The sequence below is a fragment of the Molossus molossus genome, unplaced genomic scaffold (genome assembly GCF_014108415.1).
Source record: "Molossus molossus isolate mMolMol1 unplaced genomic scaffold, mMolMol1.p scaffold_m16_p_1, whole genome shotgun sequence".
Taxonomy (NCBI): domain Eukaryota; kingdom Metazoa; phylum Chordata; class Mammalia; order Chiroptera; family Molossidae; genus Molossus; species Molossus molossus.
Genome location: NW_023425344.1, coordinates 187,143,344 through 187,158,565, shown reverse-complemented (window position 1 = coordinate 187,158,565; position 15,222 = coordinate 187,143,344). Strand labels below are relative to the sequence as shown.

The window sequence follows — 15,222 nt, the reverse complement described above, 5'->3', positions numbered from 1 at the left end:
GTCTTTTAACATTGTAAAAATGGTTTAATACTCATTGTAGTCTTTGTAACTTGCCTTTTCTACTAAATGTCAAGCTTCTGAGATTTGTCAGTGTTAATGCATTTAGTTCTAGTTCATTCATTTTCATACAGTATGAAAATGCTGTATAGTATTTCATTGTGTGAATATTCAATAATTTATCTATTTTATTGTTAATGGGCATTTGCCTAGTTTTTAGTTTTATAACATATATTAAATGAAAAATACAAATGCAGTGTATGGTACCAAAGTGATGCTTTATTAATCCTTCAATGCTCATGAACATAAATGGTACCATTTAAATGAAACTAAAAAGTCAGGAGAGAGCTAAGAAAAATGTTGCTGGACCAGTGATTTAAATTTTTGTTTTACCTTCATCCGGGGACATTTTTTTGTTTTTTATTCAGATAGAGTGGGAGGAAAAGGGAGGAAGAGAGAGAGCGAGAGAGAGAAACATCGACGTGAAAGGGACACATCGAATGGTTGCCACCTGCACGACCCAACCAAGGTCAGGGACAAACTGCAACCGAGGTATATGCCCTTAGCGGGAACCAAACCCGGGTCTCTCTGAACCGCAGGCTGACGCTCCAATTGCTGAGCCAAACCAGCCAGGGCTGGACCAATGATTTTACATCAACATACTGGATATTGGCTTCTGAGCCTGTGCCAATTTGTATTTCTACTTTATTAAATGAATTGTATTAATAATATCTGCTTTTTAAAAAAAATTTTCACCTGAGGATATTTTTCTATTTATCTTCAGATAGAGTGGGAGGGAGGGAGAGAGAGAAACATCCATGTGAGAGAGACACATCCACTGGTTGCCTCCCACAAAACCCCAACCAGGGCTGGGGACGAACTGCAACCAAGGTACATGCCCTTGACTGAAATCGAACCCGGCACTCTTTGGTCTGTTGGCCGATGCTGAGCCAAAACGGCCAGGGCATAATCTGCTTTTTGTATCATTTTTATATATTACTTAAATGTTATAATTACTAATAGCAACAGATATTTTTTATTGTATAGTGTATATTTATTGTATACTTGCTCTGTACCAGGTACTATGCCAAATAATTTTTGTACATTTATACTCCCTGACAGTTTTCAATCATTTTTTTAAATTTGGAGATCATTTTAGACTTATAGAAAAGTTGCAAAAATAAAAACAGTTGCAAAGAACACTCATATATCCTTTACCTAGATAAACCTATTGATAACATTTTACCCCATTTGTGCTCTTCTATGTGGGTGTGTATGGGATGGGAATATTTAACTGTTCCTGAACCATTTGTGGGTAAGTTATACACATTGTGCCCTTTACCCCTAAATACTTCAGTGTGTATTTTCCAAAAAAAAAAAAAAAAAAAAATGTTTCTTGTATAACTTAGTATAGTAAATTTAATATTAGATGGAAATATTGTATCAATCCATTGTTTATATCTTGTCAGTTGACTCACTGATGTCTTTTTATAGCATTTCCCCCTCTAGTACAGGACTGTATCCAGGGTCAGGCATTACATTTAGATGTCATGTCTCTTTAGTCTTCTTTAATCTATAATATTAGAATATTTCCATAACCTCTCTTTGCCTTTTATGACATTGACATTTCTGAGAGACATATTCTCCACTCTCTTCAACAAATAACCCCCCCCCCCCCCCGATCCCCAAAGGCTTTTAACAGAACTTTCTTCATTTGGTCTTATCTGATGTTTCTTCATGATTAGATTCAGCTGTGTTTTCTTGGCTGGAACACTGCATAGGCGATGTTATCACATCGGGACTGCGTGATGTCTTTTATTGGTGGGGTTCATTCGAGCACCTGATCAGGGTCCTGTTCAGTTATCTTCTCTGGGACATCTCCCTACCCCCTTGCAACTAATAAGCAGTCTGTGGGGAGACACTTTTAAGATCATGAAAATATTCTTCTCCTTATATTTAGCAATCATTGATGATACTTACCTTTACTGTAGTGGTTGCAAAATTATACTTTTTCCAATTCCAGGTCTCCCTCTACTCTTACCAGCTGATACTTGGCATGTTGTTATAATCATGAATCCTCCCCTCCAGTTTGTCTTATTTATCTATCTGCTTATGTATCTGTCCATCTTTTTACCAACTAGCCTACCCATCCATCCATCCGTCCGTCCATCCGTCCATCCGTCAATCCATCCACCATCCCATTATTAGTAGGATTACTGGTATAACTCATTAATTCCTATTTTAAAAAATATTTTGTAATTTATTACTATATTTAATTCGTGTTCAAATTGTCCCAGATTCAGCTAGTGGAGCCTCTTCAAACTGGCTCCTGTGTCCTCATGACATGCCTGTATATTTTAGCAATTTCTTGCTTTCTGAAATAGCAAAGTATGCAGCCTTGTCTTGTGTATACCCTGTTGCAGTACTGGAGCCAGCCATTTCTAGAAGATCCCAGGTTCCTTTTAGTAGGAAATGGTATTTGGTACTAAAGTCTGACCATTATTTTTCATGACAATTTAAAATAGATGGTTTTATTCAATGTTACAAATTAAAATACTAAGTCTCAGAGAGGTTAAGTAATACACTTCGAGTCACAGCCAGTAAATAGTGGAAATAGGATTTAAACCCAGGTCTCTCTCTTAAGCATCATACTTTTCCAGTTATACTGTAGCCTTTAGTTATGTCATTTCGTCTCCCTTTTCCTTCCTTCCTTCCTTTCTTCCTTCCAGTTCTTAGTCTAAAGATATGCTACCATTTACTTTTTTGCAGATAAGAGAAAGATCCCTGAAATTGAAGATTCATGCTGTGGACGTGGCTTCCAAGAACTTGAAAAGGCAAAGCAGGAATGTCAAGATCTGAAAAGAAAACTGGAGACGTGCTGTAGGAACCTTCAGCACTTAGAACGGAAGCACAAAGCTGTAGTGGAAAAAATCGGAGGTCAGATTTGAGGTCGCACGACCACCAGTATAACTCTCTTTGATCCTGTTGAAATGTTCAAATGTGACATTTTCGTTTATGTAGGCTCTGATTTTCTTTGGGGGTTAATGTCAACTAACGTGGACCTTCTTTTTACTAACCAAATGATTACTAAACTCAAAAGAGGAACGTTGGAGCTCTGATGAAAAGGTCCCATTCCGTTCTCCCATGTCGATTGAATGGAGATCAAGTGCCCAGTGTGTGTAAAGCGTGTTGTGGGCACTGGGGATGCCGCGGTACGTGCATCAGACACAATTCCAGTTTAGATGGACATGTGCAAGCCTGTGCTTTTCCTTCAAGAAGCTTCTGATCAAGTGAAGAGAACTAAAAGCAGGTTAATACATGATTGCAGCATTGATGACCGCTGGCAGTGTGTTTGTGTAAGCTTGGAAGAAAAAGTGTTAATGAACACTTCCTCGGAGTTCAGGAAGGCTTGGCTAAGCCTTGGAAGGTGAAGGTCTGTGCCAAAGAGAACAGCATTCTAGGCTTAGGGAAAGGACGTGGACAAGCGAATGGGTCTGACCTGGCCCCCCAGTCCAGTTAGTGTTTTCAGGGAATCGCTGGGCTCATGAGGGCGCACCCTCTCACCTTCTCTGTTCACTGGCATCCCCTGCTCTGTCCTCTTCACGTTCGAAAGAGTTCCGGTTCCTGAACTGGCTGGGAATTTCCTTTCACGGCTGGATCTTCTCTGTGATGTTGTCACTCTGTGCTGCCTGTACCCTCATTCTTCCTGGCCTCACTCTTCTTCGTGCTCTAGGACGCAGCTGGGAAGCTGCCTTCTCGGCGGAGCGCTCCTTGGTGTTCCGCACCGGGGTTCGGTGGGCCCTCCTGTGTGGCCCATAGCCCTTGGCCCCGCTGTCACCAGTCTGTTTAATTTGGTGGTTGCTTGCCTGATACTCTTTCCAACCTCCAAGTCCCCCAAGGATAATGTTTTGTCTTGTTCACCCTTGTGATGGTGCCCACTGTGTACCAGACAATGGTAAATGTCTGAGTGAACAAAAGACTGAATCCATTGGACCCAAATAATTGCATCATCTATAAAAGACCAGGTGGATAGTTTTACTTTTTCCCCTACATTCCCCTCTTGCCTGGGCAACAACAGTCACTGTCAGAGTCTTTCTGTGTCCAGCCTTGCCCCTCCCATCTCTTCTCCATCAGGCGCTTAGAGCAACCTTTTCAAAAGGTAAATCGGACCATCACACTCTCTCGTTAAAGCCCTTCAGGGGCCAGATGTGGTCCTCAGTATGAAATACGAATACTTAATTGAAAGGAGTCTAAAAAGTCCTTCAGGAGGCAGCATCTGCCAACTCTTCTGGCCTGTCTTTCCCCAGCCCTCTTGCCCTTTCACAGAGCCCTGGCATGGATCTCATTGTCTTTTCCCCCTGGTCTTTGCGTTCCCACCCTTTACCAAAACATCAGTCCTCCCATCCTGGTCACGTCGTTTTCCGAACTCCTCTCCTCTGCCCCTCAGTGCACTGCTTCCTCAGGGAAGTCATCCCAGCCGCCCCAGACTGGATTAGGTTCTCCGGTTAGACCTCCCCCCACCGCCTGTGATTCATCTTCTTTGCAAGTATTGGTCGCCTGGAATCTCCTTGGTAGTGGACTTGGTGTTGCCGAGGACCAGGTCCTGTCCCAGCACTTGCACAGTGTCTGGCATCACAGCACAGTCTATCAGCCCTGTTGACTAAGAGAAGCTGTCTGCTTCCACCTGCTGCCTGCTGAGCCTATTACAGATACATACTAATTAAGGCAAAAAGGGTTGTGGAATTTGGGGGGAATATTTTTTAACAATTGCAATTCCCATAGTGGTTGCCTACCTGTTTAGTTCATCTGTCCTACTGTAGATGTGGATACAATGTAGCTACTGTAAAATTAGATGAAAGCCAAAAATATAATATGTAATAAAATGATGGGCAGTTGGATGCAATTGTTATTTATAAATAATATTTAGCACCATTCATTGTGATCATAAAATCATTCTACATAGTGCTTTTTGAGGCTGATACCTTCTGTAATTTGTGGACTTAGAAGTAATCCAAGAAAGATGGTACTTAGCTCATATCAGTGGGCTGATAAAAGGGATCAGGGCCAGAATTGAAGTCATTTGATAGTTTAATTTCAGTATTTGTCTTAATGTAAATCTGTTGATAATGTTTTTGCTAGTGTGGTTGCTTCCTTTTTTTTTCTTCTTAAATTCCCTTTCCACTGTTTTGGTAGCATTTATTGGAAAGCGATAGGATAAGAATAAGTGGTTTAAAAGTATCCACGTTAACATCAGTCACTAGGGGGAATAGAGTGAGTCATTCCCCTGTTTATGGGGTGTGGAAAGGGTTCTGAGTAGGATCCATGAGGTGCCATGTTCATACTGACTGTGCAGTGGTGTTGCCAGGCCTTGTATAAGGTGCTGTGCATTTATTGTTTTATCTCTGTTATAATCTTCAAAGTAGTAATGCTATCCCCCTTTTTCATATGAAAAAACTCAGATTCAGATAGTTTATGTAATTTGCCTAAGGCCATCCAACTGGTAAGAAGCAGAGCTAGCCACGTCTCTGACTCTGGAATGTATGCACTCCGTCCGTTTCTTCCTCTTTTCAGAAGTTCAAAGGGTGGAAAAATCTTACCCTGATTCTGAAAATGGCCCTTACTTCAGCTTAATGTAAAAACATTTTTGTATTGCAGTGCTGTTCAATGATCATTTACATGACCATTAGACTATACCAGGACCCATGGGGAACCGGGGATTAGAAAACCTAGTGGTTTCTCCACAGATTCAGTCTAGCTGGGAAACAAAACACAAGCATCTGAAACAGTTGGAAACCATTCCAGAAGAGTAACTCAAAGCGAGATGAACGTGAAGTGTGGATTTTGCGTGCTGAGCGGGGAGTGGTGGTCAGATTGGGTTCGTCAGGCACTGAGTGGCACAGGGGACAACTGGAAAGTCTGCAGTTATCTCTGTAAATTTTGGATTGGGAACCTAAGAACATGGGAGGCTGAGGAAAAAAAGAGGTTAATAAATCAACACACCATAAACTTTTTTTTTTAGAAGAGAACAGTAAAGTTGTTGAAGAATTAATAGAAGAAAACAATGATATGAAGAGTAAATTGGAAGAACTGAGAACACTTTGTAACATTCCAACAAGGTATACCTTTACTATTTGATTTTTTTAAAAGGTTTTATTTATTAATTTGTTTTTGTTACAGATGTTTCTCATTTTTCCCCATTGACCCCCCCCTCCCGCCTCATCCCCAGCTTTATTGTCTAGGTTCATTGGTCATGCATATATGCATGTGGTTTATCTCTTCCCCTACAAACCCCCCTCCTCAGATGCTTGTCAGCCTGTACCCCACCTCCATGTCTCTGGGTTAATTTTGTTAATTTAGTTCATTATATTCCATAAATAAGTGAGATCATGTGGTATTTCTTTCTCTGCTTGGCTTGTTTCACTTAGGATCTCCAGGTCCTTCCATGCCATCTCAAAGGATAAGAGATCTTTCTTTCTTACAGCTGCATAGTACTCCATTGTGTACATGTACCACAGCTTTTTAATCCACTCATCTACTGATGGATACTTGGGTTGTTTCCAGATCTTAGCTATTGTAAATAGTGCTGCTATGAACATAGGGGTACATATATTCTTTCTGATTGGTGTTTCAGGCTTCTTAGGGTATATTCCTAGAAGTGGGATCACTGGGTCAAATGGTAGTTCAATTTTTAACTTTTTGAGGTAACACCGTAGTGTTTTCCACAGTGACTGCACCAGTCTGCATTCCCACCAGCAGTGTACTAGAGTCCCCTTTTCTCCACACCCTCGCCAACACTTGTTGTTTAATGATTTGTTGATGGCGGCCATTCTGACAGGTGTGAGGTGATACCTCATTGTTGTTTTAATTTGCATCTCTCTGATGATTAGTGATGTTGAGCATTTCTTCATATGTCTCTTAGCCATTTGTATGTCCTGTTTGGAGAGGTGTCTGTTTAGTTCCTCTGCCCATTTTTTAATTGGGTTCTTTGTCTTCCTTTTGTGGAGTTGTATGAGCACTCTATATGTATTGGAAATTAACCCCTTATCTGATATATCATTGGCAATTATGCTCTCCCATACAGTGGGTAGCCTTTCCGTTTTGATGATTGTATCTTTCGCTGTGCAGAAGCTTTTGAGTTTGATGTAGTCCCATGTGTTCATTTTCTCCTTTGTTTCTATTGCCTTAGGTGATGTGTCAGTGAAAATTCTGCTGCCTATGATGTCTGAAATTTTGTTGCCTACATTTTCTTCTAGAATTTTTATGGATTCACGAGTTACATTTAAGTCTTTTATTCATTTTGAGTTTATTTTCGTGTATGGTGTAAGTTGGTGTTCTAGCTTCATATTTTTTATGTAGCTGTCCAATTTTCCCAACACCATTCATTGAAGAGACTGTCTTGACTCCACTGTATGCTCTTGCCACCTTTGTCATATATTAATTGAGCATATTGTCTTGGGTCAATATCTGGGTTCTCTGTTCTGTTCCATTGATCTATCTGCCTGTTCTTGTGCCAGTACCAGGCTGTTTTGATTACAGTGGTTTTGTAATAAACCTGAAATCTGGTAATGTGATTCCTCCTACTTTGTTCTTCTTTTTCAAAATTGCTGTGGCTATTTGGGGTCTTTTTTGTTACCATATAAACTTTTGGAGTGTTTGTTCTAGTTCTGTGAAGTATGTCGTTGGTATTTTGATGGGGATTGCATGGAATCTGTAGATTGCTTTGGGAAGTATGGACATTTTGCTTATTTCTAAGTATCTTTACATTTTTTATATCAATCATGTCAATACTATTATACCAAGAGAATCAGTTATTGTGTTGTTATATATTTCTGTGTTGAATAAAGATGTTTTGGTTAATGATGTACTTCATATATGAAGATTATAATGGAGCTGAAAAATTCCTATTGCTAGTGACTTCATAGCTGTTGAAATGACCTCACTATTCACATATTTGTGGAGATGCTGGTGTCATCAAGTCCACTGAGTTATATAATACTTGGCAATAACTGTGTTACTGTGTCTCTTGAATGCAACGTTTTCTCTTGTGCTTGATTTAACCTCATGTTGTTTTGTGAAGTGACATGAGTACAGGCTTGTAGCCTGGGAGCAGTAGTCTGCACCATCTAGCTGAGGTTTGTCGTAGACGGACCATCTAGGCTTCTGTAAGTGCACGCGATGTTGCTCGCACAATGACAAAGTTGCTTCATGACACATTTTCCAGAACATACCTCAATCACTAAGTGGTGTATGACTGTATGATATAAAGTATAAAAAAGAAGAAAACCTTCCAAAATCTTACCTCTAGGTACCCTCTGTTAGCCTACTGTTTTATATCATTTAAGCCCCTTTATATACACACACCATGTGCACGTTTTAAAAATTGAGAATATTGTATAAGCTATTTTGTAGCCTTTTATTAACATTATAAGATAAACATTTCCCCATCTCATTAGATATTCTATAATAATCTTTTCAGTAGCTGCATGCATTTTTTTTTATCCTCACCCGAGGACACTTTTCCATTTTTTGTACAGATAGAGTGGGAGGGAGAGAGAGGGAAACATCGATGTGAAAGGGACACATCGAGTGGCTGCCACCCGCACGACCAACCAGGGCCGGGGACAAACTGCAACCGAGGCACGTGCCCTTAGCGGGAACCGAACCCGGGTCTCTCCGGACCGCAGGTGGACGCTCTAACCGCTGAGCCAAACCGGCCAGGGCACTGCATGCATTTTTATTGCGTGGATTTACCATGATTTACTTAAGTAATCATGACACTTAAGTTGTTTTCATTTTTCTCCTATTTTAAATATTTTATCATATAATAAAGATTCTCATATATGAATTTTAAAGCACATTTTAGTTTATTTTATTGGCATATTTAGATAGATGTTTTTTTCAGAGGAAGTTTTTCATTTGTATTCCATGTTTTTGCAATCTTTTGTTTGTTTTCAGGTCATTGTCAGAAGGGGCCATTGAAAATGCTTGCCAGCCATACTCTCAGGAGGCCTTGGAAGAACTTCGTGGGCAGTACATCAAAGCAGTGAAAAAAATCAAGCGTAAGTCCCTAAAGAGATGCCTGAGATTTTAAGGTGGTTTGGGCCTTTTTTGTTACTAACAGTAGTAATTTTGGGGGAATTTTTCATACTACCTTGTTCTAGGTTCTTACCAATTTATATAAGAGATCACTGATGCCTTTCCTTATTAAACAGTAGTGGATCTTTTTGCCCAAGTAATATCTTTTAGAAGTGACATGAGGAGAGTTATTTTTATATTGTTGATGACCCTATTTCTTCTTTGGACACTGATATCAAACTAAAACTTTTAAAATCTTAAAATTTAGCTGGTAGCAAGAAACTGTCACATGAGTTTTAAATTAGCATTTTTTTTTCCTACCACAAACTTTTAAGGACCACGTAAAATGGATCTCGTGAGGAGTGCTCTCTTGTTTCTCGTTACTTTGCTACTGGGTTAGATCACAGAACACGATTTGTTTACCAAGCCCGTTGCCGTACTTGGGGGTGCAGCATACCCTGTAGGACATTTCCTCGGTTATGTTTTCCCGTAGAATACCTCCTGGCTCTTAATTATAGTCCTGCATGGAATGTATGTATGCCCCAGAACAATAACCAGTGTTTATATGGAAGAAATGTATATTTACCTCCTAAAATTGCATTCATTTTTAACAAAATGGGCGGAGCGGGTCTCAGGTTCCAAATATAATTGGTAGATCATTGGAATCATGTGTAAATGTTTGAAAAGCCCATTTAGTGTCAATGAAGAGGATTTGCTTCTCAGTTGTTGCTTGTGCTAACAGAGGACCCATTACTATGAGGAAGGCAATTTTTTTTAGCCAATCATTATTAATTGGGAAGTGAAATTTTAAGCACCTTTTCATCCTAATATGATAACTTGGGGTTGTGTGTGTACTTCTAAAATGTACACACAGCAGAAACGAACAACTGTAAACCTATTTTTGCCCCACCCTGTATTTATGTTTCATTTCTTCATGCTTCAGAATGTGACAGCATTTCCTTAGGGAATATGCTGGCTCCTACCAAATGTGGCTGTCGTCATTCTTTTTTTTTTTTTTTTTTTTTTAATCCTCACCCGAGGACATTTTTCCATTTTCTGTTCAGGTAGAGTGGGAGGGAGAGAGAGGAACAGAGAGAGAGAGAGAAACATCGATGTGAAAGGGACACATCGAGTGGCTGCCACCTGCACAACCGACCAGGGCCGGGGACAAACTGCAACCGAGGTACGTGCCCTTAGCGGGAACCGAACCCGGGCCTCTCAGGACCGCAGGCCGACGTTCTAACCGCTGAACCAAACCGGCCAGGGCTGGCTGTCGGCATTCTTAAAGGACTCTTCGACTCCTTTTCCTTTGAGTCTACCCAAATGGTGATCTGAAATATTCCATTTTAATGACCGTGGAAAAGCAAAGTGTTTAAATTATGCCTGTAATAAATCCATCTCTTAGAAAAGTGGTCTCAAATCTGCCTCTCCTGTTCCTGAAGAACGGGTAATAACGGTGCCTCTGCGGGGACCCCCCCCCAGGTGACATGCTTCGGTACATCCGGGAGAGCAAGGAGAGGGCCGCCGAGATGGTCAAAGCCGAGGTGCTGCGCGAGCGGCAGGAAACCACCCGGAAGATGCGCACGTATTATTTGACCTGCCTCCAGCAGATCCTGCAGGATAATGGAAAGCAAGAAAGGTGAGCTCAGTCTGAGCAAACACGGCGTCTTTAGAGGACCCTGGTGGCGAGTTGTTGTTTTCTAAGCATTTTCCTTAATCACGCTATTAACTGATTCCTACACGATCAGCCGCTGGGGGTTAAGAGAGGCTTGAAGGCTGTTCCCCTAATGTTGGCAGAGCTAATAGGAAAACAGAAATCCTGGGGTGAAGGAAATTCACTTTTTCCTTTAAATTATATTAACTTAATGTTCTGGAATTCCCACAGAGCTGAGAAGAAGATTATGAATGCTGCTAGCAAACTTGCTACAATGGCAAAGTTGCTGGAAACGCCTATTGCTAAGAGATCCCAGAGCAAAACTGCAGAGTCAGGTATGTCAAAATGAGTCGCTTGAAGGGGTCTGCTCTCCTTTTTTAAAAAAAGATATTTAATATTTTTAGAAATGAAAAAGAGCAGGAAATGTAGGGAGTGAGAGGTAATTTATTAACTTTTGCATGTTTTTTACTTGAACTGGAAATATACAAAAAGAATGTAGTTTCCGGTTCAAAAGGCAGACTGAGCAAACCTTTGAGCTTCCTGCTGCTGCTTCCACCCCCAGAAATGATAGAAAAGATTATAAACAACAACTGTAAAAGGAGAAAAGGAAGAAGTTATAACCGGGTGTAGAGAAGTTGCATTGACAGACCAGAAGCCCTGAGAAACTCTGAAAGGGAGACTGAGACTGCAGAGGGGAACCTCAGTTCAGACCTGCCAGGAGGTGACCCCCCAAGCAGGGGCAACGTCGAAACTGTCCCACTGTGGAGGTGGTACATGACAGGAGAAGTAAGCCCAGGGGAAGACCACCAGGATAATTAGTTGGTGTTCGAGAGCAGAAGTAACCAGGTGGGGTCCCCCCTTTATTTCTCCTTCTCTCCTTCTCCCAGCCCCAGTGTTGGGGGCTGGGTAAGAGCACAGGGACAACGGGCTGGGAAGCAGGGCAGGGCTCCAGGTGGCCAGCCACACCAAGGTGCGGACTGAGCCTACATGCCCAGAGTACCACCTTTTTTATTTTTTAATTTAAATTTTTTTATCCTCACCTGAGGATATGTGTATTAATTTTAGAGAGGAAGAAAGTGAGGTAGAAAGAAGGAGAGACATTGATGTGAGAAAGAAACATCGATCAGTTGCCTCTCGTATGTGCCCGACTGGGGCTTGAACCCACAACCTAGGTATGTGCCCTGACTGGGAATCGAACCTGCAACCTTTCGGATTATGGGATGACACTCCAACCAACTGAGCCACCTGGCCAGATCCAGGTTTTAGGTTTTTCTGCCCTGCAGCTCATTTCTTCCCTCTCCGTTCCCTACTTCTTTAAACAAACAGCACAAACAGAGCATTCGAGACATTGAAAAGATAAGTACTCACCCAAGAATCACCATGTGTTTAGAGAAAGCAGCACCATGAAAAAAGGCACCAAACTCAAAACAAAAACAGCACTTACACCTAAGGAAATGGAATTCTTAGAACAAACAGCAGGATCTGAGAATGTTAAACATTTAAGAGAATCTTGTAGTGGAAACCAACAATATGCTAAGATTTTTTTACTATTTCAAGGAGAGGATATAGATACTGATAACTCTAGCTATTGCTAGAATAATACAGGTTTAAGTGTGGGTATTGAAATTTAAGGATAACCAACAGAGAAACACAAATAGAGTATGTAACTTTCAAACTGGTAGAGGAAAAACTTGGAAGAAAATGTTTTCAACCTAACAATGTCAAGAAAAGGAAAATACAACTAGAAAGCATGAGTAAGTAGAAAATAATAATTGGTTGAAATACTAGCAATAGCTTAAACTTACTTATTAAGAGACCGCAACGTTCAGTTTAAAAAAATCCAAACATACATCATTTTTACAGGAAGTACATTTAAAATTCAGAATAAAGGGGCAGAGGGTGACGTACCAAGAAAATGCAGTGTTGATATTAGATAAATTATAGGATTAAATACAGCATTAGGTACATTACAGAGTTAGCATTCAAAGGGACCAAAATTCATGATAAAGGAATAGCCTCCCAAGAAGCTGTATACGTGGTTTATTTTTTTCTACATTAAAAACCAGCTTTAGAATATGTAAAGCAAAAGCTGATGAAAACATTGGTAAACTCCACACAGGGGGGATTTTGAACGTTTCTGTGGGGAAATGGGATTTTTGGACTCTGGAAAGCTTTAGGCAGAGATTATTCACGAATCCGCGAGTCTGATATGGGTAAATGTTCTTCAGATAGAGCCCAAAGATTATTTGTGTAAATTTTGGGGTGGTAATGTGAACCTTGGGTAGAAAAGGGCAGTGCTATACAACAAGAAGAGTTTTCTAGATTTGGAGCAATAGTGTGCAAGTGATGTTCTCAGTAGAAGCAAACCCCCTTTTCATGGACTGTGGGGACCAAGGTGCACTGTTCTGCGGGATGATGCCGCTGATTCTGTGCTGCGGCTGCTTTGCCTCTGATCGATTTAATAGCTAATTAAATCAGAGACTCCGATTAGTTTGTGCTGTGTGGGGGCATACGTGTTGGGCCGTGGGGTTCTTCTTATACACTTTCTTCATCAGAAACTCCATATTTGACATCAGAACAGGACTGGAGACATTGCAGTTGGTTCTTAAAATGCTGTAACATCTACTGTAGAAAATAATAGGTCAGGTATGGATAGCCATAATAATGTATCAGATTTCGATAACAAAATTACCTGGTTTTATATAATGGATATATGTAAAAGATGATTTAAAAAATGTTCAGCATTGATGTATTTTAAGAATGATTAAAATAAATCTGCTTTCTTTGGGAATACACAAAAATGTAATATTTTTTTTCCTTTCAATATTAATTTTCTCCTAATTGTATGTTCCCCTAATTTTGTGTTCCCTTGTATGTTGTAGTACTGCCCCTGACCTCAGAGATAACTGGTGTTGAAAGACCACAAAGCAATTATGTGAATCAGACTATGTCATGTCACACGGAAAGCAAAGCAGACAGTGTGAAAACCCTCCCCCAAAGCATGTGCCACGGAGCCCCTAGGAGGAGGGCTGCCTGTGACTTACGCAGGCGGTTGGAGGAGTCGGAGCACGGGGACATCAAGCACGCGGGGCCCAAAGGCTCGCATTTGGACTTTCAGTTTGAGGATAGCAATCGCAAACATCTAGACATTTTGGCAGGAAGTGTTTCTCCGGAGTTTGTTCCTTGCGGAGGTGAAGGGGGCTTTGGTGTGCACAAGAAGAAAGACCTCGTCAGTGATGCCGGCCCGGGATCCTGTCTGCCTGCAGCCGAATACCCCCTTCTTGGGACCTTCGGAAGTAAATCCTCACCTGGAAGTGGCCCTAGTCTTTCCGAGCCCAGATCCACATACATAGCTTGCCGCAGTCCTGACGAAAGACTTGGTTTAAAAGTGTATAAGTGTGTTCCGCTAACAGGAAGTGTAAATGCTGCCTCTGAGCAAAGTGAATGTTTGGGTGTCGACGAAGCTCCCGTCAAGGAAGGGGGGGACCCCCGTGACTCGCTGGGCTGGCATTTCAACTGTGCCCCTCTACCCTGCGGCAGTCACGCAATGCCTTTGTCACGTGGAGAGCCACAGGAAACCCTGGGGACGCCCGCTGAGTCTGATCATCTCAAACAGCTTTTAGCAGCCAGTTGTCTTTCAGATAAAGAGAAAAGTAATAAAAATGGTCAGCTGATGAAATGTCGAAGTGATCACATTCCAGACCTGTCAGAAGAAGCCGTGCATTCCCAGACAGGGAAGATCAGTGTGACTCTGGGACACCCAGCTCATCATAAGGCTGATACGTTGACACCAGAGTTCAAAGAACCGAGCAGTACCGACCCCCCCTCAGTGCCTCGGCAGCCGTCGAGAAAACTAACTGCTCCTCTGTCTAGCCAGCAGGACAGCGGCTTTGATAGCCCCTTTGTGGATCTTCACTAATTGTTGTACAGTATTTTAGAAGAATATATTGACAAGAAAACTGGAAGGGAAGACTTCATACTGAGAAATTGGTGGGCTCTATTTTGAGATGTTTTAATAACATCTATTATACGAGTAAAGTATTCCCATAAAATTACTTGAGATATTAACATTGCCTTAATCTTCCAAAGGCCTGATAGTGTCTGTGTACTCTGTTTCCGTGTGGTATTTATATTTGGTTGCTAAACCACCTATTTTTGTACTTAAAAATTAGCTCTCCGTGCAGTGTTAAATTATTTAATAAACTTGCATATGGTCTATGGAATTGTTATGAATTATTTTGTAACTCATAATATAGAAATTTTAGATTGATATTATGTTTGAAATTCATCCAAGAAAAAAGTAAATTTTGATGATTTGTATGTATGATCGGCCAAATTTAATTTTTTTTTATTCCTCAATCGAGGATATTTTTCTATTTATCATTAGATAGAGTGGGAGGGAGACAGAGAGAGAGAGAGAGGGAGGGAGAGAAACATCGATGTGAAAGAGCCACATCGACTGGTTGCCTCCTGCACAACCGGACCAGGGCCCGGCA

At 41.0% G+C, this 15,222-nt stretch overlaps 1 protein-coding gene across 10 annotated transcripts in view; it reads left to right on the top strand.

Annotated features, from left to right (window-relative positions):
- Positions 1 to 14,919, top strand: part of CEP152 (centrosomal protein 152) — a 91,139-nt gene extending 76,220 nt beyond the window's left edge. For 6 of the 10 annotated variants that reach the window (XM_036273957.1, XM_036273965.1, XM_036273914.1 and 3 more), the window contains 6 exons: positions 2,767 to 2,934; positions 6,017 to 6,113; positions 8,953 to 9,056; positions 10,555 to 10,711; positions 10,958 to 11,061; positions 13,609 to 14,918. In XM_036273957.1, the coding sequence (XP_036129850.1) occupies positions 2,767 to 2,934; positions 6,017 to 6,113; positions 8,953 to 9,056; positions 10,555 to 10,711; positions 10,958 to 11,061; positions 13,609 to 14,645 (1,667 nt within the window). In that variant the 3' untranslated portion in view covers positions 14,646 to 14,918. Of the gene's footprint in view, positions 1 to 2,766; positions 2,935 to 6,016; positions 6,114 to 8,952; positions 9,057 to 10,554; positions 10,712 to 10,957; positions 11,062 to 13,608 lie in introns of all 10 variants that reach the window. The other 4 variants (XM_036273922.1, XM_036273949.1, XM_036273983.1 and 1 more) reach the window with 2 other exon arrangements.
- The last annotated feature ends 303 nt before the right edge of the window (positions 14,920 to 15,222 follow it).